The 26,988-nt window shown below is 49.1% G+C and overlaps 1 protein-coding gene across 1 annotated transcript in view; it reads left to right on the top strand.

The window, feature by feature from the left end:
• SFRP1 (secreted frizzled related protein 1) overlaps positions 1-26,949 on the top strand; it is a 49,997-nt gene extending 23,048 nt beyond the window's left edge. The window contains exon 3 of the mRNA XM_026658332.1: positions 23,441-26,949. Coding sequence (XP_026514117.1) covers positions 23,441-23,763 — 323 coding nt within the window. The 3' untranslated portion in view covers positions 23,764-26,949. The remainder of the gene's footprint in view (positions 1-23,440) is intronic.
• Positions 26,950-26,988: the final 39 nt, after the last annotated feature.

The following is a 26,988-nucleotide window of genomic DNA, read 5'->3' as shown; positions in this document are numbered from 1 at the left end:
GTGCCTTGTGCCAAAGTGTGCTATGCAATCCCAAACCTGCTCAGCATGCAGGCCTCATTACCCTTTCTGCTGGCAATGAATGCTTGACTCTCCGCAGATTTGATTGGCCAAATGTCCCAAGTTCAAGGCAGATTTTTTCCAACAAGGAAAAGACATAGACAGGAAAACCTATGTAATCGCTTCCCAGGAATGCATATGCTTCAGACTGGATCAAGTAACAGATGTGGAAGCCAAAGTGGAGTTTGAATTCAATATGGCAGTCAGCCTGCAAGCCTCCTGTCTTTAGAAATGCTTGTTCAGGTGAGAGAAAGCAGTCTGAGTTCTGCCCTGTTGCACGGGTCTCCTCTCAGTCTCCTGAATCATAGAATGTCAGGGTGGGAAGGGACCTCAGGAGGTATCTAGTCCAATCCACTGCTCAAAGCAGGGCCAGTCCCCAACTAAATCATCCCAGCCAGGGCTTTGTCTGACTTTCATGTTGAGACTATTGGTTACTGTAGAGAGAGATGAATAAGGGGGTGGACATGGTTAAGGTATTCAAAATAAATAATGGGACAGAGAAGGCTGCTGGGGATTGTCTCATGTCCCAAAGCACCGGAACCAGGAAATGGAAAGGTGGCTAATTCCAAACTGATCAGAGGAAATATTTTTTCTCACTCACAGTTATCTGGTGGAACTCACTGCCACAAGATATTATTGAGGCCAAGGGTTTAACAAGGGATTTACATCCGTACAGGTGAAACTAATATCTAGAGCTGTTGTAGTAAATATGGAACAAATTTTGGGAAGGGATACAAACTCTTCGGCTGTAGGGCAGGCACCATCCTCTAGCTATTGGGGGTTGGGAGGAAACTTCCTGCGGGCAGGTTAGCCCATCAGTCCCACACTGCAGGGTTCTTGCACCTTGCTTTGGAGCAGCTGGTACCAGCTACTGCCAGGGACAGGATACCAGGCTAGATGGGGCCCTGGTCTGATCTGGTCTGGAGATTTCTGTGTTCCTAGAAATCAGGCTACATGATCATTAGCAGCTGAACACCAGCGTCTATAATTTTATGTCATTCCTGTTTTCCATAAGATCATGTCTCTGCACTGGACTGTTGACTCCCTCTATCTTCTCCCATTGTTTAGCAATTCCCTTTTGGCCTCTCTAGCATTACATGGTGATAGAGCTTTCCCTGAGGTGTGTCACATCCTTCTCCCATCGTGTCTGGGATGCAGCTTCTCCTCATTGCTGGGCTTGATCTCAGACAGCAGCACTTGCTGCCTGCTGTCTGGTTTGCTCTGTCTATAAACAGAGGCTTTTCTTTGCTGTTAGACGTCTCCCTTGTCATATTTCCTACGCTAACCATGCCCGCTCTTTGCACTGGACTTTGCAACTCTTCTGGAGTTTGCAGCTCAGCCGCTGAGGTGACTGCAGCAATTGGAGCCAGCACTACATTGCACACCCAGTCTTTGCTCTCGCTTAGTCTGTGTTTGGAAAGGGGGAGACTCCGCTTGTGAACAAAGCAAATGCCGTGATATTTTGTTAGACCTAGCTCTGGCTTTGCCAGGATAGAGAGGAGGTGTCCATGCCTGCTGAGCCCCATGGGTAGTGAGTCAGGAAAGAAACTTCCAAGCAACTGCTAATAACCCCAGAACGCCAACCTGCACTTCATGGTTGAGTGCAGGAACAGCTACAAGCACTGCCTGAGCACCAGAGCTGGTGCACTTAAAGGGAAAGTGTAGCATCTACAAACCCACTTTGCTCAGAGCAAAAATAAATAAACCTGGAAGGAAGAGCTGTTCCCCGAAGTCGGGCTGGCAGACTCAGAACAATTGTCCCTGCAATGCACGTTACATCCACAGCAACTGGAATGTGAGGAATGAGCCATTATGGGCAAACACTGGGAAGGGAAATAAACATTTAACCACATGCTTGTCATCAGTGTCTTGTTCTGAATATTCTTCCCAAATGCTGGGATGGTTACACAACACACCAGGGTGGCCAAACCAGAAGTATTCAGGCCCTTAGTGGAGCAGCCCAGGACATTAACTAACCCATATGGCAGTTTGATTATTGAGAAACTCTGTTGCAACAGAGTCTATGGGGCGGAAATACTCCTTTGGAGACAGTTCCCTGGGCCAGGCTGCCCATGTAGCTACCTCCCCTCAGGTCTCATAGTGTTTGTGGGGAGATGAAGCAGTTGGGTTAAACTTAGAATAGGCTCTAGGACCCTGCGAGCTGGGAGGGTCCCAAAGCTCAGGCTGCAACCCGCAGTTAAACAGTCCTTTAGCCAGAGCCCCATGAGCCCGCCCAGCTGCAGGGGTCTAACCGCAGTGTAGACAGACCCTTGGATGCTGCCAGAGGGCTCATGCCCCAACCAGCAGCTCTCAGGAATATTCCTATTGGCTCTACTCAGATATTATTTTGGGGTATAAAGTATATAAATCACTTGGGAGTGGAGGGTGGGGGGAGTCCCCCTCAAATAATGTAGATCTAGAAACCTGGGGTTAGTGGTATGTGCCAGCACTGCTAAAATCTACCTAGAGTCCATTGGCAATGGCTGCATATGCACATCAATTGAAATATAATTCTAAAAATTCATATGATCAGAACCAGAGCTACAGCATCTTCAGATCACTGTAAGATCCTGAAGTTTTACTGTGATTTGACAGATCTTGAATTCCTGGTGTTCTCAGGGCCCCAGACCATTTGGAGTTCAATAAGCAGATCTGTAAACCCACTGCTGTGTGTGTGGCTGCAGGATAATATAGACTCTGGGACTCATTTTATTTGGCCTGAACTTTTCATAGACTGGACTATTATGGAAATACATGTGCCATGTCTGGCCATTTTAAAAAAATAATGTTTTTTATTAATTTTTCAAGATGAATGCAAAATCAAACCAATGCAATGAGCTGAGATATTTAAATGAATAAAACAAACATCATGACAACACCAAACATACTGCAGTATACTTTTATCTTCTTTGTTAGTCCCAGATACAGGAAAGAGCAATAGGGTTGGCGTGTACTGGTTGAAAGAAAGTTGTTTTAGCAATGACATCACACAGGAGCTCTGTTACATCATAACGACATGAATGCATCCATCTGGCACTAGATACTAGTGTGTTTTCCCATGTTGTCATTGATGGATTTTTCTCTCCCAAACCTGGGTTGGACAGTTCTTTCAGCCATTCCAAATCACCTGGAAGTCAGTCTTTGTTTCCCAAACCAGCATGACTCTGAGGTGTACCTGTATTTTTTAAACAAGTGCTGAAGCTGTTGCGGATCTGAAGTTCAACCCACTCCTCTCTTTTCCCAATGCCTCTTTCCCCTGGTTGTCCCAGACTCCCAGAAACTGTTTCTGTTTGAAAACAAAATGCTCTCCCAAGTCTAGAAAAGTCTCCAATAAGCTGATCAGCACATGGCTGGTGTCTGTTGTGGATGAGTTTCCTGGTCCTGCCTGGCAGCTGATGAATCTCAGTGCCAATGGGAAGGTGGCCAGGTCTTTGATATCCCTTCATGACCATGTCCGTTTTCACTGCTGTTCTTTTGGGGACAGACTCACGGTTCATGCAGCTGTAGTTAGTGTTCCAGCTCCTGCTGCTGTGTTTTCCTCTCTGTTAAGTGGAAGTCCTGAGGAGGGTTAATAATGCTGCTTCCAAATCTGCCCAGTCAGGAGGGTGGGAATAAGAGACACTATAGCCTGATGTATTAGCTACTTAGTTAATTCAGGGTACCTGCAAATGTGCCGGTGGGCAGCGTGTTCCATTTATACCAGGGGGAGGGGGAGAAAAGGGGGCAGGATGGAATTCTGTGAACACCTGCCATGACTTCATGCCATAGTGGGAGGGGATGTGAACCTTTCGTGTCTTGCTCCCTTGTTCATGTGGCAGGGAGGTCTGGGCATCGGACCTGTGGCTCCACTCTGGCCACCCTTGCATGAAAGAGGGTCAGCAGCAGGTAAAGCTAATTGATCAGTCACCTTTATCCATCCTGCCATTCAATTCCACGGCTTGTCCTTGTTTTGACCAACTAATGTCTTCTGTCTATGTCATTTACTTGTAATGACAAGGGAGCTTGCAGTGGTGGGTCATGGGCTAGCAGACCACCCAGCCAGTCTTTGTGCAGAAACCTGGGTTACCGCTTTATACTTTGACAAAAGTCTTTTTGGTGTCACTAAAGACTTGCCAGGCAAGTGAAGGTGACACAGAGGCAGGATTCTGATTTGCACCGAGGCAATTGGCTTTAATACTTCCCTTGGCACCAGGAGGAGATGTCCTAGCATCTTGCTGGTCCTGCTTTAGCTGCACAGTTTCAAACAGCACATGAGCTTGTTACCAGTTTCCCCTCCAGAGGATGAAGGCTAGAGGGAAAGCTGGGAACATTCAGAAGCGCCTTGAGCCCCAATCGCACCATCACATCTATCTGCAATGTCTTTCTCCATCTCTCCAGACCTTTCTTTTTAGCCCAACCATAGGTAAGGCATCTGCTTAGCTGTTCAGAGAGGTCTCTCCCGTTCACCTACAAGAAAGACTTTGGACGACAAGTCATTTTTGCAGTGAATGGCTCTGATGTTCTTGATTCTCGCCCTCTCCATCCCTGGAACTGTGTAAGTTCATTTCCTCTCTCCCCACAGATGTTCCTGGTATTTAGCTAACACCTTCAGCTCCCTTGGCAAGCAGCACCATTTAGAAACAGTAAATCTTACCTGTGGCTTTAACAGAGAGGAAAGTGACAGGAGGAGTGTCAGCACATTTCAGATCCTGCCCTGGGCATCTGCTCCAACCTGTTAAGAGCAACTAATTAAGGATGCATTAGCTTTTGGAAAGTTCCTCAAAGGGCTCTGGATTGTGCTTGAGATCTTTGTTTAGTCTTTGAGGGATACTGTCACATGGGTGATTTATCAAGCGGAACTGTTTATCTGGCACTAAAATAAACTCTAAGATGTTCAGATTGAGATTTCTCGTGAATTTCCACCAAGGTAAACACTGGTAACTGGCAGGTTACAGATTCTCTGACAAAGCCAGACACATACAATAAATGTTTAAACTAAAGCTTGCTATAAAGGGCAGCTGTCACTGGGTCCACCACACCTCTCTGCTCTCTACAGCCTTTTCCCATTCATTCTTGTAATCCTAGTTTACTCTTCTAAAGCTTTGCCTGCATCCCAGTGGCAATTTACAGACTAGGCTTAACCATTGTCTCACCCACTGCTGAAATGCAGTCATGTCTGGGGTGGGAGGCAGCAGCAGTTTAACAGCACACAGCAACACTATGCAGCTAATTAGGAAATGGAGTGAAGAATTCTGTATCCATTTGAAACCACAGGAGGAATGTTAGGGAGTCAGGACATTGGGGTTCACACGCTGAGACCTGGGAAAAGCGCTAGGGGGATCTTTTATGAGCAGAAGTGGTGAGGAGCCAGTGTTGCATTTCATGCATTTCTCCAGCAGCCCCCTAGCACCAGCACTGACTCACAGGGAAGCAGCACTTCCTGTAGAGCCGATGGTTCCTTGGAGGCTTCTCCTCTGAGTTCTGGTGCAGACAGACCTTGCTACACTTCTGATGGGGTCACAGCCCCCTGCACTTTCCCGGGGGCTACCCAGAGAGCTTTCTGGCACTTTGGGGTCTATATTCTCACAGCCTTGGGATCCCTGATGAACCCAATGAACTGAATAGCTTCACTGCAAAATGTGATTTTGTTCCTTGTTATGAATAGGAAGCATTTCCCCGTGTAACCAGATGGCTGATGGTGGGTGAGGTTTCCACATCTGCTGGGTGATGTGAAAGTGGTGCTAACACATTTCCAGCTATGATGGCAAACACCCTGCCAGAACAGCTCTCCCCTCCTCACCTTCTTATAATGGCGAAATAACTGGCAAAATACTTTCTGGGATGCATCTAGGAGGCGAGCCTGGAAGGAGTTCTGAAAGATAGGGCCTGGCATGATTCATAGGAGGGGGAAGATAAAGGAGAACATTTGCATAACTCAGCCTGTCTGTAACTTCTGGTTGCAAAGCCCAGCACCTGTTGGGAATCCCAAGGTCAAAGGCAGTGCCATGCACAGCTAAGTTGAGGCTAGAGGAGCTGCTTTTCCTAACCCCCTTTCTCATGGGCCATCACCCTTCATAACATGAAAGCTGTTGGGAAGAGATGATTCTTCCAGCCCTTATAATACACGTGAGACTTTGTTTCCTTAACACCTATGATTATTATTGTTATTCTTGTGGTAGCATCTAAAGACCCATATCAGGGATCAAGGCCCCATTGTGACAAACCTGGTACCAGTGAACTACTCAATGTCCTGCCCTGCCCAGACAGCTCACAATGTCTCTGTACAAGGATAACATCTCAGTTGTACAGCTGCACCCAGCTTTAACAAACACCTTCAAGGTTGAGATTGTTTAAAGTGGCCCATGGATCCATGCCCCAGCACAGCCTTGCCTCAGCAGCAGGCACTGCACCTCGTCGGGTGCTTTCCCCCGGACCACCTGCTAAGGGCACATGGTCCTAACCGCAGCAATCGTGTTCAGGACAAAGGGGCGGCTGTAACCTCCACACGGTGGCAGTTCAGTGGGATGATGGGCATGGCACTGGGGTGTTCTGTCTTTGGGATCAGCTGGTAATGTTACAGTCTGTGCCTGCAAAGGAACGCCAGTTCTGGGAACAGATGTCATGTGAACGCTGATGTGTTACAGATACTTGTGGTTGGGATGGTGCTGTCCTCACTCTTCCATTGTGGGAAGGGGAGTGGGACCTTGTTATTGAGTGACACTTCTCTTCTGTCTCCGAAGGGGAGCAGAGCCGGAGAGCCAGGGACCAAGCTGAGGTCCACTCCAGAGCTGTCTGAGGGGAGTGAGGTTGGAAGAGGGGGAATAGTTCACTCCTAGCAGGGACTGGGTGAGTCTCTGATCCAGGCTGCTCTTCCATGACTCCTAGTCGCTTCTGACAAGCTCCTGGGTCCCAAGCTGTAACAGACGCTTCTTTGTGATTCATTCCCCTCTTCGGGAGCAGTGGGGGAGCAAGCCAGGCAGCCCAGGTGTAACTGGGATGACACTTCCACACACACAGACCTCACGTAGGTGTAGCTGCAGTTAGATGTTCATGGCTCGAGCGTTGCACTTGGTCCAAGGCCTGTGTTTTTGGCAGAGCTGGGGCTGGCACTGCTGTATCTGCCGTGGGGTGAACCCTCTGTGTGGGATCTCTGAGGTCCATGTGTAACATCTAACGCAGGTTCACTCGCCCACGCGGGTGTGACATTCGGAGGATTGCTTATTGGCTAGTAACAAGGCTGGAGAATGCACTTTCCAGTGTTAAAGACGTTTCTTTGTGCAGCTTTAGAGAAAGCCTCACTCTGATACGGGCCTCTCAGACCCTCTGCTTTGGCTTTCACTGTGTGCCAGTAGCCAAGGGGCATTATGGCTCTATGTTTTTGAATCAGGTCTCAGAGACCTGCAGGGAGCAGAGGGGCCTGGAGGGGCTGGGGCAGTGAGCAGAGACCTTCATAGAAAGGGAGGTGGGAGTTTTAAAGCCAGAGCAGTAGTTTTGCCCCTAGACTGTTGATTGGCAAAGCCAGGCAAGGCGCAGTTCCCATCAAAGCAGAGGCTTTCTGAGTCCCAAGGACACATGGTGCCTTCAGGTTGCCTCTGTGCCAAGCCCACTGACTTCCATGCAGCAGAGCAGCTTTTGAATCAATGGTGAGATGCTTCGTGTGAGATGGTGACATGGAGCGTTTCCACACCCTCGGTGCTCTTTGCAATCATACTCACAGCTCCATTCTGCAGAGGGGGAAACTGAGGCAGAGCAGGTCACCAGCAGAGCATCTGTGACACAGCTGGGACTAGAACCCAGCAGGAACTCTTGGTTCCTGTCCTGAGCACGCATCTCTCTTTGAAGCAGAGGAAATGCTGTAGTGCACACGGATGTTCTCCCTGGAGGAGACACAGCTCTGCAGGAGGGGGCAGAGCATGTGTTGCAGTACCCTGAACTCCCAAGTACTTGGCACGGCATAGCTCAAGCCCTGATACTCTGCGAGCGCCTGGAAAATTCACTACGGGGCTGTTCAGAATGTCGGAGGATCAGTGGGGAAATGTCTCCTGCCACGAGCCCAGGAGTAACATCAGTCCTGGTGTGTTGCAGAGGTTTGGGCTGCATGCAATAGTTCTAGAGCACCAGCGTTCCTTGAGGTACCGGCATGGCCTTGGCCATGGTTCGCCAGTGGATGGGCTGTGCAGACCTGTTCTCGCTGTGACCAGGACTGCCGCTGTCTGCCGCCACGGTCGGTGTCCCCCTCACGCGGAAGGAGCGGGGCTCTGACCCTCGGTAATGGAGGCCTCGATTGACTGGAGCGAAGTAATGAGACCTTGAGGTTTGCACTGCCACAGAGGCCATGAGGGATCATCCCTTCAAGGCAGCTGGATGCCTGGAGATTAGCAATGGCTTTTATTTGTGTTATATCAGTAACATCCAGAAACTGCCTTTCGTCTCCTTCACAAAGCCCTTCCTGGAGAGGGAATCTGCGGAGAGCCCGAAATGTGCTTCTAGGGTGATCCTTCAGGGTTTTCGGAAGGAGACAAGATGGGAGCATTGGGATGCTTCTTTAACCAGTCTTGGTAATCAAAGGGTCTCCCTTAAAATCCATTCTCTCTCCCCTGTCACAACTGTCATTTCTCAGCTCCTTCCAACAGCTGGGACTTCTTTCCTGGAGCTCTAGGCTCTGATAGTTCTAAGCTCTGCATTTATTAGGCTGTCAGCTCTCCAGGAGAGGGACTGTCTCTGTGTTTGCAGCGTGCTCAGCACAAAGTCAGCAGAGTGGGGCTGTTCCTGGACGGGGTGGGTAGGCAGCGGTGGGTTCTGAGGAGGGATGTGTGTGAGGAGGGGGACGTTGCGTGGCAGGCAGGATCTGAGAGCACTCTGGGTACAGGCAGTGGCAGCAGGGGAGTCAGAGACGGAGCACCAATTTGCACTGCACTGTGAGCTGAGTGGCTGTTCCAGCAGAATGGGTCCCAGACTCAAAGCGGGGGGAAAAGAAGGACTCATAAAATGAGATGTGTGTCTCCTGTCAACACCACTGATCAAACGGCGCACTCTGGTGCTGAAGGCACAAACCGAGAGCATCTCAGCACTTATTTCCACCACCTGGCCAGGGTCTGGGCATCGTTACTCCTGCCCAGGCACCCAGCCATTCCTGCTCTTCCTACCCCTACCCCTGCAGCTCTCCTCATTCCGGGGGATGGTGAGACCAGCCTGGAGCTCAATCATTTTATGCACTGGGAATGTCACAAACTCCTTAGAGCTACCAGTAGATGGAAATCTCCCTGGGGCCGGTCCCAGCCTGAAAGGGCTCAGCACTGCAGGTCATTGCCCCAGCTGGGAGATAAAATCTAACAATAAAGTCAACTTCCCCCTTCAGTGCTTCTCACCCCCAGTGCGTAAAACGCCGAGCTCTGGGCGTGAGAGCCCATCCAGGGCCCTTCACAGGAGCAGGTGTGTTAGCCTCTGGAGTCACAGCTACAGTTCCTGCATGCCAGCAACCTCCCTTCAGCCCCTGCTGTGGGTCCGAGAAAGAAGGCTCTTCCCTTCCCTTGCTAACCTCGTGGGTCATGTAAGCCTGCTGCCATGTCCCACCCTGGGCCTGGCTGCCTGACAGTGGTGGGCCAAACGACTGCTGCGGGTTGGACCTGGTCAGCGCAGGCTTACCGTGCCTGTCATGTTTGTAAAGTGCTTGGGGATGCCGTGAGCTGGAAGGCAGCAGAGACTCGCATGAGATTATTTACTCTCTGCTTGTGCTACAGACCAGCTCCAGGAATGGTCATGTCAGAGACGTTCGGGTTAGCTGTCAGCGTGCCTCTGCCATGCCGAGGGCACTGACAAATGGAGGCTGGAATGCAGGGATGCCCTCCTGGGCCTCCCACAACTCCTCCCAGGAATCTCGCTCCTCTGCACGTGACCAGACTTCGCTTCTCACTCCTCACTCGGGCCAGGCCGATCCTGGAGCCTCCTGGGATTCATTCCTGGATCTGTTTCTCTTGGTGATTTTATTTATTGTTCTTGCCCTTTCTCTGGGGTGGGAGGGGATCCTGCTGAACCCGCGGCTCTGATTGCAGTGGCGACTGGAGTAAAATCAATACACTCTATTTATTTTCCCCCTTGACTGACAGCTCCTTGCCTGCAGCCTTCTTCTCTTACAGTCCTAATGTGTCTCCTGGCAGGTTTCCTTGCTTTGAGTGGTTTTTAAAGGAAGGAGCAGTTAGGCTGAAGGAAAAGCCGAATTTTTCCGTTCTCTCTTTCCCCCACCCCCCAGTGGTGCTGGAGTGGGGCCCTGCCTGCACGTGCCGGGAAACTGCAAGAGATGGAGGCGGGTTTTCCCCAGTGCCTGACTCCACATTCTGGACAACGGCAGGGACTGCAGATGCATGTAATGCCACAGGGCTAATAGTTTAGGTGCAAGGTCACAGTAAGCCATGGTACACTTGGCTCTTCTGTAGATTCGTGGCTTGTGGCTGGGAGTTGATGCTACGTCTTTTGTGACATAGCTAGTGTAGACTTGGCTTTAGCAGGACGTACCGGTGGTTAGCAAATCTCTCTTTTCATCTGGGCACTTGCCATGCTGTCAGCATTAGACCAAGGGTAGTTACCTGCCTTCCCCAGCTGCTAAGCCCCGTGTTATCTAGGACCCAGAGCTTCCCAGGACTACAGTTCCTTTATACTCCAGTTACTTGTTATTACAGCAACCCAATGGCTTTCAGTCCAGTCCAAGTGTGGGGGTGCACAGGGTGCACAGTCCAGTTCAAGTGTGTGTTACTTCGTCTCTGAGTTTCCCTTCAGCCTTCTCTGTGTTATATTCAGAGGCATGTGTTGGGGAGGGATGGCAAGGTCACTCGCCTGTGCCCACGCTGCCGGTTTTGTTACCGGTCACATGAGTTAGCCTTGCTGGAGCTGACAAAGTTTGAATGTTCATAACCAACGCAGCCAGCCCGGGGATGGTAAGGGCCCTTTGTCACATTGCGTCAACAGGCTCAGCCAGAGCATCCAGAGAATTAAAGCTGGGACCAAAAATAAAAAAGGAAAACGTGAGATTCTCCTGGTTTGGTTTTGTACTTGGAATTTTCATCAGCTCTAGAAGGGTGAAAAACTGGGGAAATGGCATCAATGATTTCCCAGTTTTTGTTTTAAAATTTTGAAATTTTCATTGAAAAATTTTGACCAGTTCCACCAAGAATTATTTGTGGAACCCAAGTGTCAGGGCCAGGACAGGTTCTGGAGTGTAAGAACTGTACAGGAGAGCCTGGGAATGACAAGAATGTGGGGCTATTTCGCCAGACTTCAGTGAATAAGCAGGAGCAGCATAGCTAGTCACAGCAGCTGTAGGCTTTCTGTGCGGGAGGTTACTTTGCACAACCAGCATGTTCACATTGACTCCTACTTCTTGAACCACAGGGAGTTCAATTGGCTGTAGCTGCTCTGAGGTGAGTAAATAGAGTCAAGAATCTGATTATAACTGCAGATGGAAGAGCCAGTCACAGCTGAGCTCCCGTACTGCATAACACCTATCTCAGAGGGACCTTACTGAGATGTTTTAGGGATGGAGTGTTTTTTGTGCTAATCCTTACAAAGAAATTCTGCATGCATCCTGCAAAGGGGAGGGAAGGGATCTCTCTCTGCTTGTGTCCTGAGTAATATCTTGATGGAGGTTTGGGTCTTTTGCCATAGCAGGTTGCTCATTGCTCCTGTCTCTGTGTTGCCTGTCCCCCAGCCAAGAGGGAGTGAGATGGTGACCATTGATAGCCCAAGGGCGGCAGTATGGGGGCAGTCTTTGAGAGACTTCCCCCATCCCCCGCGAATCCTGTCACCTGTCCCACTTGGCCTTAATCCCCCAGTGATGGGAGGAGTGTCTGGGTGCAGAGAGGAATGCTGTGTATAACGGGAGATTTGCTACACACAGGGTATGTCTGTATTTGGGTGGGGTGGTGTGATTCCCAGCGTGTAGACTTACCCATGCTAGCTCTGTTCAGGCTAGCTCAGGAACAATAGCAGTGTCGCTGGGGCAGCACCGGCACCAGCTGGGGCTATGGGCCCGGGGGTCCCCGGGGGACTGTCCTGAGGCTGCTAGCCCAAGCTGCCGCCCATGGTGCTCCAGCCACATTGCTGTTTCTTAGCACTAGCCTCAGCAGAGCTAGCGCAAGTATGTCTACATAAGCTGGGACTCACCCCTCCCAGCTCAGAGGTAGATGTCGCTGCCTCCCCTCTGATCCTGCCTTCGGAGCTGAGTCGGCCCAGGCCCCTCACTCCTGCTCCTGGCTTAGCGATTCTCTGTCCCGTTTAGGAGGCAACACTAGGTGCACAGGCGAGCTCTACTGACCCCGTCAGACCAGGGTTAGCTTCCTCTGCAGGCAGGGGGCGTGGATTGGGCAGGGCAGACGGCCAGGACAGGTGTTCAGCGTTACGCCAGGAGCACTATAAAACCTGCTCCTTGCCAGTGGACTGGGGAGCGTGTCAAGAGCAGGGCTGTGGTTCCAAAGGTGCTTGGGTCTTGCACCAGGCCTGGTTCATCGCAGTTAAAGCCTGGGAGGTTGGGGGAGTCTTGTTTCACTGCTGTCTCCTGTGCTCTTGGAACAGGCTGCCCATTCTGGCAGTTCACCCGCACTGTCTGTGGTGAGGGTCTGATGGAGGCACCTGGTTTGTGACCTTCCCTACCATGCCCAGCACGGAGCGTTTGCCTGGCTCCTCGCCAGCCCACCTCCTGACTCCAGAGAGGAGCGCAGTTTAGTCTATAACCTATCATAGCTATTGTAGTGGATTGGCTTAGGGAGATGAATAGACTCCAGTGCTCTGACACTCCAGCCTCCTCCCGAGGGTAGAAGGAGCACGAGATTCATAGTGTCAGCGTTGGGGTGCAGCCTGGGTAGCCAGGTGGAGGAAGAGCTTTGAAAGGTGTCCCTTGGTAAGTAAGAGACAAGGCAGCTGGATCCTACCGAAGCTGCTGGTGCTGCACAGAACTGCAAACAGGGTAAGATCACCAGACTATCAGGGGTTTCTAGTGGGGCTTGGCCAGACCAGTTCCTTTGGCAAGAGGTAAAGAACTGGGGACAAAGCAGAAGACAAAGTGTAGTTCGGGGAGGAGAAAAATGTTCCTTAAATCCTGCCCTTCCAAGTCGACCTCACGTCCCCTCTGCCGTCACTGCTCATCCAGAGAAGGGAATGGAGCAGCAGAACCCAGAACCTTTTGCTCACAAATCACAGGCCTCTCTACCAAGGACTGGCAGCTCCTCTGAGCAGAAACTGTGCCTTCTGCGTCTGTCCTGTGGCGCGCCGAGGGCACTGCTGAGTGCTGTGAAACAAAGAGCAAGCTAGATGATCCCAGCTGAAGGGGTGTCAGGGGCCAGACCCTGGGTACGGCACGGCCTTCCCTGCTCACAGGGGTGTGATGAGGTGCTCCAATCACATGGCCATGGGAGCCACATAAGTACCACCAACAGATAGCCAGAGGGGTGTGCCTGGGGATGGGTCGTCAACCCGCCCGCCAGCACAGGCTGAGTCTGACGTAAGCAGACCAGACATCCCACCCCCCAGAGGACATCTGGGCACAGCCACACTTCTTACAACACGGTGCTTGCAAGCGTTGAAGAAGTCACTACAGCTTTCCAGAGAATTTCCCGGGGAAGGGAATTTAGCAGGTCTGGGGCTGTGGGAATGTGAGGCCAAGTTTATCTCGGCTCTCAGGAAGCACCAAGGCAAAGCATCTTGTTTGCTGGAGAGACTGAGTTTCCTCCTTCCCCATTTGGGAGATGGGGTTTGACAGCCTGAGCCTTGAAGACTATTGCAAAAGAATTGCAGGAACGATGAAAAACGTCTTGCACTCTCCCAGACTGGAGCCCTACCAACTTCTGGGGGCCTTTGCTCTTTCTGGAGCTGTCGCTGCCAAGACTAATTTCATTCTGAGTGAACAAACATTTTCATAGATCCTGTTTCATGTGAGCGGAAATCAGAAAGGACACTTTTATATCTGCAGTGCTTACTGCTCTATCTGCATTAGCGATAGCAGAACTATGCTACAATCTGATACAGGCCCTTTGTAGTCAAGGCCAAATTCCTGGCTTCAGTCTAACCGGGCTGCATGTTGTCTTAGCAGAGGAATACTGCTCCTGGGGACCCAGATTCACGGTGGTGTCAGGGCTGAGCTCCTAGAGCCATTGGCTTGTCCCTCTCAAACTTGCTCTTTGTGCTCCAGGAAGTGAGACAAAAAACTGAAGGACAAAGTAGAAAGCAAAGCTGGATGCACAGCAGGGCGAGGGACCCAGATGGGGATACCAAGGCAGGGCGAGGGGCCCATGGTGGAAGCTGGAGCAGGACAAAGGACCCGCCTGGCTGGGAAATGTGGCCCAGTGAAAACCACTAATGTGGACATGCTGCACTGGGAAAAGCAGGGTCTGCACGGAGGCAGCTCAGTCCCCTAACAGTCTGGTGCCGGCCTGCTGCAGCCCATCTGCACTGGGGTTGTGCCAGCCTAACCAAGTGGAGGTAGTTGCTGGTGCGAAGGTCCTTACTTCAGGGAGAAAATTGGACTGAACTTTGGTTTCACCCACCCATAGGGTGTTGGGGGGCTCCCGATTCCCAGCTGCCCTCTGGAAGGGAGGCTCTGAGCATTGTGACTGGAGCCATCTCAGACAGCAGCCCCCCGGGAGGGGTCTGTGGGACTCTGCTCTCCTGCCATGGTGCAGTGTCTCGAGGCAGGGATGCTGGGGGAGAATCAGCTCCATGCACACACTCGGGCTGTGAACCCACCCCACTCCCTCGGCTTCAGAGCCCGAGCTCCCGCCCGAGCCCTAACTTCAGAGCGCTGTCAAGGCATCTATTTTAGAGCGCTAGCGTGAGTCCTGCTAGCCTGAGTCTGTCAGCCAGGGCAGTGGCTTGCTCCCACTCACTCCAAAATGCAGGGTAGACATATCCTGTGCGGGGCTGGATGTCACATTGCCACCCCGGCTGGTTACGCTGTTGTGCTTGGTCTGTTAAGCGGCTGCTGCCCAGACCCTAAGTCTGGGGAAGGGCAGGTGAGGGTTGTATCGGCGTGAGCCCCGGTGCAGCCTGTGAATTGACACCCTGGGTTAGAATTTGTTGTTGTAAAAACAATATGGTTGAAATATGTTGAGGTCTGAGATTAAAAATATTTCCTATAATCTGGCCTCGTTTCCCCCCCAGATGATTCTCAGCCTGAATAAAGATTGAACTTTCAGGCATTCTGGGAAGAGGCTTTGAAGTGGGTGGTTGGAAACTTGTGCTCACAGTAGTAAACTTTCGTTACTCACCAGTAAGCGGCCTCAACCGCAGCGCTCACAGGAATGGCGTGTTTCATAACGGCATCTGGTATGAAATGAAATCCTAACCCAAACAGGACCACCACCACTCCTGTCCCCAATACTCCACTTCAGCACGGCACTGGGCAACAGGGCATAGATCACTCCATGATTCTCTGTCCTGTTCATTCCCTCTGGTGCACCTGGCGTGGGCCACTGTCAGCAAGCAGGATACTGGGCTAGAGGGACCATTGGTCTGGCCATGTATGGCCATTCTGATATCCCCAATTTTGCTGTGAGAGGAGTTCCAGGGCCTTCAGTGACACTACTCAGATGCTTTAAGTTAAGCACACGCGTAAGTATCTTGCTGTGTTGTGGCCAAAGCATGGAGTAAGTTTTATCACTGGAATGCCGCACAGAGCAGGTGGCTTGTAGGAAATTACCCGGCAAACTAGAGAGGATGACTGGTCTTGGGGTCAGGGCTCTGGATTGGGCCTCCAGTGACCTGGCTTCAATTCTGGACCTGCCACTGAGTTCCTGTGGGACGTCTCAGTGCCTCAGATCCTGGGAGAATGCTTACTAGCTGCTGCCTTGTTCATATAGTCTGTCAACTCTTTGGGGCAGTGACTGCTTCTTGCCTAGCACCGTGGGGTGCCAGCTTGGATTGGGGGCCACTTTAATATGAGCAATGAATAATAATAACGACATCCAGCTGGTCCCTGTGTGACTCTCACTGGCCCCATCAGGTCTTGCGTTACTAGTCTGGGAAAGTGATTGCGGCTCTGGCATTCCAAACAGGACATGCTACAGGGGAGATTCCATTCTGGGACTGCATCTCATCGTCAAGCCCCACGCGCCTCTCCCTGGGGCAGTCGCACAGTTGATTGACAAGTCCTCTCAGCAGACACTACTTTTAAAAATTGTATTTGGATTTTCAGATCCACATAAGTAACATTTGGAAGCAATGACGCTCAGGGTGTGTGCGTTCTGGGAGAGAGGCTGAGGCGAGGAGCTGTGTGCTCACTAGTGCTGGTGCAGGGGGACACATGATCTCGACTGGACTGGTCATGGAAACCTAGAGCAGGCCTGGACCAGTTCAGTCATGAGAAAGCAGCGTCCATGCTTGGGAACGGTTGTGGTCAGGTCGAGGTTGAGTTTCTAGTGTAGACAAGCCTGGAGAGAAAGGAACACACTAAACTCCACTCTGTTCTTATATCGGACTCATCACCATAGTATCTGAGTGCCTTCCAGTTGTTCATTAAGCAATAAATTAAATAAATAAATAAATGTGCCTAACATCTGTCACGTGTTTGTGTGCAGGGGAGTGTCTTGCTTTGGAATTTATTTTAGATAGATGATAGATAGATACACTCACACACACACATTTGTGTTGCTCTATGTTTCTGCTGGAGAAGACAGGTCAGAGAAATGCACCTTGCACTGGGATTGGAAGCTGGTGAGGTTTGGGATGGCCCTTAGTGACTGGGGCGTTCATTCCACAGTCTTGGGCCAGCCCCCAAGAAAGCTCCGTCTGTGTCTCCTAAACAGGACTGGGGATGCTGCACACACAGCAGTGACCCCTATGTCATCACTGATTTGTCTATCTATGTGAGACAAGGTGGGTGACGTAATATATTTTATTGGACCGGCTTCTGTTGGTGGGAGAGACAAGCTTTCGAGCTTACACAGAGCTCTTCTTCAGGTCAGTGTAGGTGTATGGAAGCTCGAAAGCTTGTCTCTCAGAGGTTGGTCCAATAAAAGATATTACCTCACCCACCTTGTATCTCTAATATCCTGGGACCAACATGGCTACAACAACTCTGCAAACATCTCTATCTACGTGTCTCATCTGGCACTGGCCACTATTGGCAGACAGGATTCCAGGCAAGATGGATCATTGGTCTGACCCAGTGTGGCTAATCTTATGTTCTTATATTGCAGCTCACGTAGTGTCTCGGCAGCGGTGTGATGTTGCATACAAGAGCTGGCATAATGGCCTGATCTTAAGTAGCCTTCACTGGCTTGTGTGTCGTCCTGAAGGTGGCTGGCTTCTACTGCTGCAGCAGCACAAGCAAAGGGTCTTTTCTTGTACCCATCTCTCCTGGGACACAGCAGAAGCTTTGCTGTGTTCTGGGCACTAATCCCGACGACTCCCTGTAGCTCTGAGTTTGTTGCTGGGGATGGTGGCGGATGCGGTTTGCTGAGCTGTCAGACAGCGCTGAAGGCTGGCTCCGTTCGGGGCAGCCAGTGGGGAGGGACTGGTAATTACTGCACGTTCTGTCACTACTGGAAGTTAACAGCTCCTCACTGACTAAATCTCAGCTGATGTGAGAGTTCATGTGTGGAACAGTGTGTGTGTGCGCGCGCTGCTTATCTGGTTTAAAAACCGGTTTCATGCTCAGCTGAAAAGGAAATGAAACATTGAACCGGAATTCCATTCGCTAACATCCTTTCCACCTTTCTCGGCGAGAAGGGCTAATGGCCAGCCTCGCAGGCTGAGTCACGCATGTCTGGGGGCAAGTGAAGTGAGTGCAGCCGGCTGTATGGAGCAGTGCTTGGAAGATGGTGGGGAGGGTCTGCAGAAACACCCTTTATGGTGACTTGCATTAATAATACTGGCGTGACCACTCCCACCCCTACCCCTCTTAGCCATAGTGCCATTGGGTAAGCGAGATTATCTGAACTGTACCAGACCTGCTGGTCTGCTATCATGTTGGTTTGGAGAGGGATCTGGTCAGCTCTGGTGTGTCCATCCCACCTCGAAGAGCCCCCATGAAGGAAGGGACTGCGAATACAATCCTCCACCTCTTCCACTACAGGCACTGTAGAAATACCTTAGATAGGGGAGCCAGAAGACGCACTTCAGACTGACCATCAAAGACAACAAAATAGCAAAACCCTCCCTCAGTCTGTGAGCGGCCAGAGGAGTGAAAATTGCTGGAGTTGTAGATTTAAAAACCAGAAGGGACCATTCTGATCATCTAGTCTGGCCTTCTGCGTAACACAGACCAGAGAACTTCACCCAAACCTATAGCTTCGAGAGGAGCTGGGCCGTCTTTTTCAGAGAGACATTGGGTTAAAGACTTCAGAGGATTGGTAGTGAGGGATGAAGAATAATTCTCTCTGCCCAAGAGTTTATCGCTGCACCAGAGATTTTTCCTCTCCAGTTTCTGAGGCAGCTCTTGTGCAGTAACGATGCCCGTCTGGCAGAATGCGGCACATGGGGCCTGTCATGTGTATTCCTGCACAGTGTGACATTATTTAACCAAAGAGTTTTGAGGCCATCATAGCCATGAATGGTCAAGTAAGTGAGGGGACATAATTGAGATTCAGGTAAGGGGGAGTGTGGAGTCGAAGAGCTTGGACTGGCTGTGTGTGTATATTGATACAATCATACAAGCAACAGCAGAAGGACAGTTTTGTGGTTACTGCACTGACTGGGCATCAGTGCCCATGGTTCAGGTCCCAGTTCTGCTATTGATTTGGGCATGTCACTTGGCCTCTCTGCGCCTCAGTTCCCCATCTGTAAAATGGGGATACTCCCTTTGTCTGGCTTGTCTAATGAGATGGGAGGGACAGTCTCTTAGCAATGCTGTGTCCACACTGCCCCACAGGTCAGACTACATGGACGTGAATAGCAGAGAGCACCAAAGCGCTGCTCCGTAACTTCCCCATGGGGATGCTGCGGGCCTGAACTAACAGGTTCCTAGTTTGCACTAGTGCAGACTACACTAGGAGCCTTTTGGTTGGGCCCACAGTGTCCACACGGGGACCTTACAGTGCAGCACTTTGGTGCGCACGGCTGTTCAGGCCTCCACAGTCCGAGCTGCGGGGCGGTGTATACAAGCCCTGTGTGTCTGTGCAGCGCCCAGCACAGCAGAGCCCGGATCTTAGCTGGGGCTATCGGCACTCCTGCAATGCAAATAACACACGATAATAGAAACAATAAGACGTCCGTTCTGTAGTGCCGTACCACTGTTAAAGTGCTTGCAGCTCCCACGAGTCAGCTGGATGTGGGGGTGCTCTGTGCACCTCTGGAAACCAGGCCCATCGTGACTGGCAAAGGGGGGTTCACAAATGTAGCTGTTAACGGGTCAGCGCTGGCCTGATCATGATGGGGTTCTGCTGTAGCAACTGGGGGGTTGTAACGTGCAGCGAGCCCTGCAGGGCCCTCTATACAGAGAGGGGCTTGTGCGCATTTTCATGTGAATTCAAGCCACTCCGCTGCATGGCACCGCCTGCCCATTTTGGGTTTGATTCCTAAATGAGAGCTGACACCAGGCTGCCCTGGAAATCCTCGGTGGGCAACCTGCCGCCTTCTCCCGGAGAAATGCTGGGCAGGGCCATTGTCCCTCACTGCAGAGAGCTGCCTCCATTTGGCTTGCTGTGATGTGGCAGAGAGATGGGAGCATTTCTCACTGGGTCTTGAGCCTTCTGCTGGTCTCTGCTCTCTTCCTGCCAAGTGACCTGCCATGACCCTGCCCTGGTAGCTCAGTGCCACTGCTGTTTTCTGTCCCACTGCACTAATACAGGGACACAGCCCTTCCCAGACCGGACTGGCAAAACTCAGGTACCTGTGCTGAGTCGCTGGTGGGAGGGGAGGGGAGCAGGAGCAGGAGCTCTCCCCAGACACTTTGCAAATGTAGATTGTGCTTGGTCAGTGGTGGGGCAGTATTGCCAACCCCAAATGTTCAAAAATCGTGAATCGGGCTCGCCAAAAATAATGAGGTTTGGTAAAAATAATAGATTTGTGGTTCTTTGTCATTGCCTTCTGCTTTTAGAGCCTTTAGGGTGCACTGGGGACACAGTTTGAAGCTTTCTCCACCGCCATGAGGGCTAGAAACTAACTTTTTCTTTAAGAATGAAGGCTGAAATCGTTACAGATCCACTTGGCTCCAGGAGCTGGGGCTTTAAGGAAAACAATAATTATCACGAGACTCATGACAAAATCATGAGAGTTGGCAGCACTGATGGGGTGTCTGCAAGTTAGTGCAATTTGCCCAGATGCGGAGCTCGGGCTGGAACAGCCCCCTCCAGCCAGTTCATTCATGCTCTCTTTGCAGGCGAGATGCAGGCAGCCCAGCTCCTGGATTGGGAAGGGCTGCACATGCTGTAGTGCTATAAATAGCCCTTTGTGCTGAGCTCTCTCAGGGGTCGGTACCTGCCTGCATGAGATGGCTGAAAACCGAGGCAGTGTGAGCAAGAACTTCCTGGGGACTGGAGTCAATTTCAGCTCCTCCAGCCCCAATCTCCCTGACTCCATCTGGCATTAGGTTGTCAAGACCATCTCAAGCTGAGTTTGGTTTAATGCTGGGGGAGCTGGAGGGCTGGGGCTCCGAGGGAAGGAAGCTGTTTGTGTTGGCAGCGCAGTTAGACCCTGGAGCCAAGATTCAATCAGTCCTGATGACTGACTTTATTTAAACCCTTCTCCTCCTCTTCTTGCCTGTTGCTGGGAGTGAAGGTGTTTATTGGGATGGGATCAGTGTGTGCCAGGACAGGGCTCCCCAATGACGATTCGCACAATGGTCTCCACTGCCACAGCATTTCTTTTTAATAAAACCACAATACAAGTGGCCCTGCCTTAAATACCCAGTGCTAACCCTGCAGCATCAGTCAGCAGCATCAGACAGCTTGGGATGAATCAAGCCATTAGGCTAAGGATTCCTAATTGCCTTCACAATGCTCATGCAAAAAGCAGTGGTGTTGGCCAGACCCCACTGTTTTCAGAACGTGTCCTTAGTGCCCAGGCAGCTGACAACCAGTAAATACATCCGACATTAAATGATCTACCCTGAGATGTCCCGGGAAATTGCGAGAATCCAGGTCACCAGCAGAGGGGAGAGAGGGAATGTTGCTTTTATGCCATTTTTTTTCACATATATCCATTGAGGCTATAACCTAGGAGGATCTGATTTGTTAGGCTGGATGGTATTTGAACGTGACAGTACTACAAGTTCTATGTGTTGCTATCAGAATAAATGACCAGAATGTCTTTGCTGTGAACAGCAGAGTCTGCTAAACTGAAATTCTTGTCCCGGGTCAGCCACCTTTTTGTTCCTCATATCTCCCTGTTTTCGGCTCCCAGTTCTGAACATTGGAGACATCGCTGTACACGGGTGAGGGATTTTACAGTGTCTTAGCCAAGCCCTGGATTTATGGTTTGTCTGGGGCAGTGTTCTTTCCAAGGGCGTTAGCAACAAGGATGTCAACTACCAATGACATAACTAAGTCAGTTTGCAAACAGGACATTTCCAAAGAGTCCCTGCATATTCAGTATCTCTAGGATTATACAGGTTTCCTGGACCCTTCATCCTGCATAGACATCTGCAGTGCTTCGTATGGAGTTAAAATTCTGAACTGCTAAAGAAACTGGGATTCGTAATGAAGGAGATCGCAGCCCAATTTGTGTCTCAGAGCGTAGAGTGGACTAAAAACTGTTACTGTATTTTCCAGACCTGTTGAAAATTGATCTGGGTCAATTTCTTTAGCTCCTTAAATATCCTGAATCCAGAAAACAAATGGAATGAAAATGTAACTGAGGTTTCCAGCTCCATTACTCTCATGTATGGTAATAGTATCACACAGCAGGGCCCTTGGCAAGTGGGCTGGATATTTCTGGCACACAAGTGGATAAATACCATTATTCCCGCTGCCAATGCAGTGGCTAGGAGCATGGGGGTAATAGACAGATTCCGCTGCCTTTTCAGTATTGTCATCACCACCTCCTTCCTCCCTTTGTGTCTGGAATGGTCCACAAAGCTGCTTTCCAGAACTCAACATGTACTGTGCAGTGGCAGGGGGGCTCCACAGAGCAGACTCCCATAGGGAGATGTCGGGGGGGGGGGGGGCTTCCTCCCTGCTAAAACCAAAGGCTGCCACCATGTCTGCTTCTGCAGATACATTTAAGATGCAAAAGGAAAGGGGCACAAGACAATTAACCAACTATTCAAGCCTGTTTCTCTGCAGCCCTAAAGTAAACTCCAAACGATGGAAGCATGTTAGTAATTTTTGGCCACATGTGCTTTCCCCCAAAAACAGAAGAGGCAGAGCCAAATGGCACTGAAGGGATACTTTAATGTACAACACATTTTCATCATTTTCTCCCATGTAAACTAAATTCCTCTGCATGGTCGCGGAGAAGGAACATTAATTTTTTATTCAGGGTGCCATTAGCTCAGGAAATTAGGGAGCCCAAAGAGGAAAATCTTTTCCATTTAAGTCATATTGGATGAGCTCTCCTTCTCTTACAGGAAGGTGTGTGCACCTTCGTTAGAGCAATGTGGTTCGCCCTCCTACACCTCAGGTCCCCATTAGACAGACCTATTTCTAAGGAGGCTTCGTTGCTCAACTGCAGAAATTCACTGTGTTTGGAAACTTGTTTCATAGACACCCCAGGGCCAGGAGCAACTAAAAAAATGCATTTGAAAAGCTGAGTCGACCTTTTAATTGGCCCTTTCAGGAATTTCTCTTTGTGCTTGTACAGTAAGGAAATAGCTTTGTTTATTCAACTAACATTTTGCCAGCAAACTGTATGCAGTGCCAACTAAACACATCTGTCTTTCAAATAAAAAGCATGCAGCATGGTTTTAAGAAATAGCCTGCTTTGCTCTTTGGATTGAAACAGGGACATGAAAATCCCAACTTCACTAGCTCCTCACCCAGACCTTCCCCTCTTGGTGGTTGGGTAGGATGCAAGAATAGCAGTGGCAGCTGATGGAAAAGACATGGGGTCTAAAGGAGCAGAATGGATATCTGCAGTGCCAGTTCATTTGGCTTTCTGGTGTCCATACATAGCTAGTGACACAGCAGGGCGGTAGCTGCTGCAGCATCTCTACAGGTACAGGTTAAGCAAGGGGCTAGTTGTTCTTTCTTATTTCTATTGCATGGCACCTAGGAGCTGCAGTGCATAACCTCCGTTCCTGCTCCTGAGAGGTTACAATCTAAGGAGAAGACAGGAGACAATAGGCAGATATGGACAGTCAGGTGGGGGAGCACAAGGAAACTGAGACGTTATTGCTCAGCAGCGCTCTCAGCACACCTGGCCCAGATGTGCAGTGTGCTGGCACCGTCTCAGTTCGCTTTGGAAGGCCCAGGAGCATTGCAGTGCTTCTGTTTCATGTATGCAAATGGTGCTCAGGAGTTGTTTTCTCTCTCTTGTTTTTCAGCTTTCAAGATGAAAATAAAGGAAGTGAAAAAGGAGAACGGGGACAAAAAGATTGTTCCAAAGAAGAAGAAGCCCCTGAAATTGGGAACAATCAAGAGAAAAGACCTCAAGAAGCTAGTACTGTATCTAAAGAATGGAGCAGACTGCCCTTGCCACCAGCTGGACAACCTCAGCAACCACTTCCTGATCATGGGCCGCAAAGTGAAGACCCAGTACCTGCTGATGGCCATTCACAAGTGGGATAAGAAAAACAAAGAGTTCAAAAAGTTCATGAAGAAAATGAAAACTCTGGAGTGTCCAACATTTCAGTCGCTCTTCAAATGATCAGGTGGCTAGAGGGACTCCTGCTGGCCCAGAACTTGCACAGCCCTAGGACTCGGGGTTCAAATGTTGCTCCTTCTGTAGTAGTGGATGTTGTACCTGAGTCAGTTTTGTTTCTTTGTATTTTTTTTTTGAGCTTCCTTTAAAGCTCCACCCCCAGTATCAGTATTTCCCTGTAAGCGAATGTTTGAAAGTGCAACACATTCATACAGAACAGTCACTGAGGTCACAAACTATTTACACCTGCGATGATGTCGGAAGTAACCTGTTGCTGTAATGATATGCAAATCTATTTAAATAAGGAACTTGTCAGATAAAAAGAGCGAAGGCGGGGGGTGATACTAGATAATCCTATTGAATTGGTCTAAAGTGAAATAATTCTGGGTAAATTGATTTTTCTTTAGCTCAGGGGTGTTTATTCCCTACATGGGATGTTTTCCGCAATTCTTACTGCAGGCCAATTTCGTGAAGTACTATCTGTGGGGAAAGGCCTTTTAAAGCTAATGGGGTGGTGGAATTAGGACATGAATGCTGCAGAAAACCCCACCTTGTAATCTTAGACCAGTATTTGCAGTGTCATCTTTGATGCAAAACTAATTCTAGATGAAGAACTTTATCATTAGTTGCTTTTTAAATTCTGCAGACTTGAATACCATAGATTGGTGAGGACATGGGGGAAGCAGGTGACAAACCTGGAGCCATCAGGAGGTGGAACATTAAGGAAAACACAGGCTCAGTCGGGACTATAAGCCATAGCGTTTATAGCTGTAAAGGTTATTTTAAAACAACATACACTTAAGCTGTCTGCAAAGCACTGTGGGACATGGGGGAAAGCCTGCCAAGTCCACACAAGGATTATTTCCATTGGCAGAGCAGCAGGGACAGAAAAGAGATTAGTTTTGCATCAGAGAAGGGGAGATGCTAAAGGGTTTTAATGATATGGGAATTTTCATGCTGGTCCCTCTGGTTTTATTGGCCTTCTCTCATCACTGCCTCAGCCATAGGAATGGACCTTATGCCTCTTGATGGGCAAAAGCTGATCGTTTTAAACAAAATTCAGATATTTCAGCAGGAACCATCAGCTCAAATAGAAACTCAATTCATGTAGATTTGAACTCACACTCGCCCCCCCGGCACTTCTCAGAATTAGACTGATTTCTACAAAGTGGATCTTGAGACAAAAAGTCCAAGTTCAGAGACAATTGGGGCCACAGAACTGAGCAGTACGTCCCTTTTTTCAGTGTTCTAGTATATTGCATGAAACAAAATATCTGATCCTTTAAAATTTTTAGCAGTGTCAATTAGTTTCCTACACAAATCCTGTAAGGAAGCCAGTTTAGAAGGATAATGCGTTCTTTGCATTTCTTTCTCCCTCTGTAACTATTATGTACAGGATGTTAATTACCTGGTAAAAGTCAGGTCAGTTATACAGTAAGGACCAGCTCTAGCAGACATTTGTGCCATTTTGCAGGACCAGGGCCTAAAGAAGTATCTGATTCCAGAACATGGTTGGTTGGCACGAGATAGGGGTTCTGAAGTCAGTCAGACTGTATGTCCTGGTTACTGGGACGGTATTGCTCTGGGACAGGAGGACTGAGAAAAGCTGTCAGCTATCAAAGTTACATTGTGGAAAAGCAATTTGTTACTGTAGTTACCCATTTAAAGCCTAGCATAACTGTATGCTTCTAGGTACTGAATCAGTTAGTTTACCAGCTCTCTGATCTTGTATTCTAGTCCTTTGAAAAGAGGATGAGCTAGATCCTTTTATCAGATTTGTGTGTAATATTTCAGTCAAGGTTTTTTGGATATTTTTATGTAGCTGGATAGTAATTTTACTTTCCCCTTTGCAACACTTCTTGGTGAACTGTCAGCGATTCTGAGACTGTATGGATCTAGCTTTTAGATTTGATTGGTCGTCAATCGGACTTTTTAGTTCTGTTTTATGCATGTGCAGTTTTTGATAAAATTAACAGCACCCAAGAAAATGAGTCCGATGTAACATCACGTTCTTTGTGAGCAGTTAAAGTATCTTTACATTTTGTCTTAATGTAACTGTTTAGAGCGTTAATTTAGGGAAGTGTGGCAGATTGGGGGGGGGGCTTGTTTTTTGTTTGTAAATAGAGATTTTGAGAGAGGAAGTGAAATGTAAAAGGTTAGTAAGACTTGGAAGCGAAAAGAGCTACCTTTTAAGGGCTGTAAAAATGAACGCAAGGCTTTCGTGTTGTTCCTGAAGGTGGCCTGATTTTTTCTGCTTCTACAAACGTTATTACACCTTTCAAAAAACAAAAAAAGATATTGCAGCCACTCGTGTTCAGGTCCTGGAACAGAAATAGGACCTGAAAGCACGTCCAAAACATTTCAGTATTGTTGGAACAATAACAGGCTTTTATCTAGGCCTGTCAAACTAAGCCACAGATGGTGAGAGAGTTTTTGTGTGTTACAGGAATTTAGCTACAATCGTTGCTATAACGCCAGTTTGCTAGATAACATTATGGTGTTTTCGTGTAATCATAAAAATAAACCTGCCAGGGAAATCAAGGGTTCACTGAGAGACATGATCTGAAAATGTTAGAATTGGCCCCAAAGGAAAATCCTCAGTAATGCATTGATGATTTCATGAGAAAATAGTGTGTGGTTTTTGTAATGTACTTCATTGCAGTTCTAATAGGTACTTCTTGAATTCCTTCTCAGACCAGCAGACATATGGTATGTCCTCGATTTTTAAATGATTCCTACACTGATGGGGCAAATGCATTTGAATTTTCAGATCAAGATGCCTTTCTAGAAAAGGTCCAGTAAGTTTTATGCTCTTGAAAGTCAGAACCCAGTTCTTGTCTCTTTTTCAGGAATCACCATCTAATAGCTGTTGATATATTTAGTTCCACATGCATTAACTGAATAGCTATTTTAGCTATATACATTAAGCAATTGATGTGTCCTAATGGACTGGCAGTACCTATCTTTCATGCAGTAAGGGTGAAGCAGCCCAGTGCAGGGAATCTGCACAAGGTGGTATGCACCACTTAAAACATCACGTTAGCCCACATCACAGATGCTCCAGGCCTGACTCAAAGTCCATTGAAGTCTCCCAGCGTCTCCTCCGATGTCACTGGGTTTTGGCTCAGGCCCTCTCTGAGGGTACATCTACACTTACCGGAGGGTCCGGCGGCAGGCAATCGAAGTTCTGGGATCGATTTATCGTGTCTGGTTTAGACGCGATAAATCGAT

The sequence above is a fragment of the Terrapene carolina genome, unplaced genomic scaffold (assembly GCF_002925995.2).
Source record: "Terrapene carolina triunguis isolate 2854851 unplaced genomic scaffold, T_m_triunguis-2.0 Scaffold53, whole genome shotgun sequence".
Taxonomy (NCBI): domain Eukaryota; kingdom Metazoa; phylum Chordata; order Testudines; family Emydidae; genus Terrapene; species Terrapene triunguis.
Note: the sequence above shows the minus strand (reverse complement) of the source record. Positions and strands in the feature narration are given on the sequence as shown.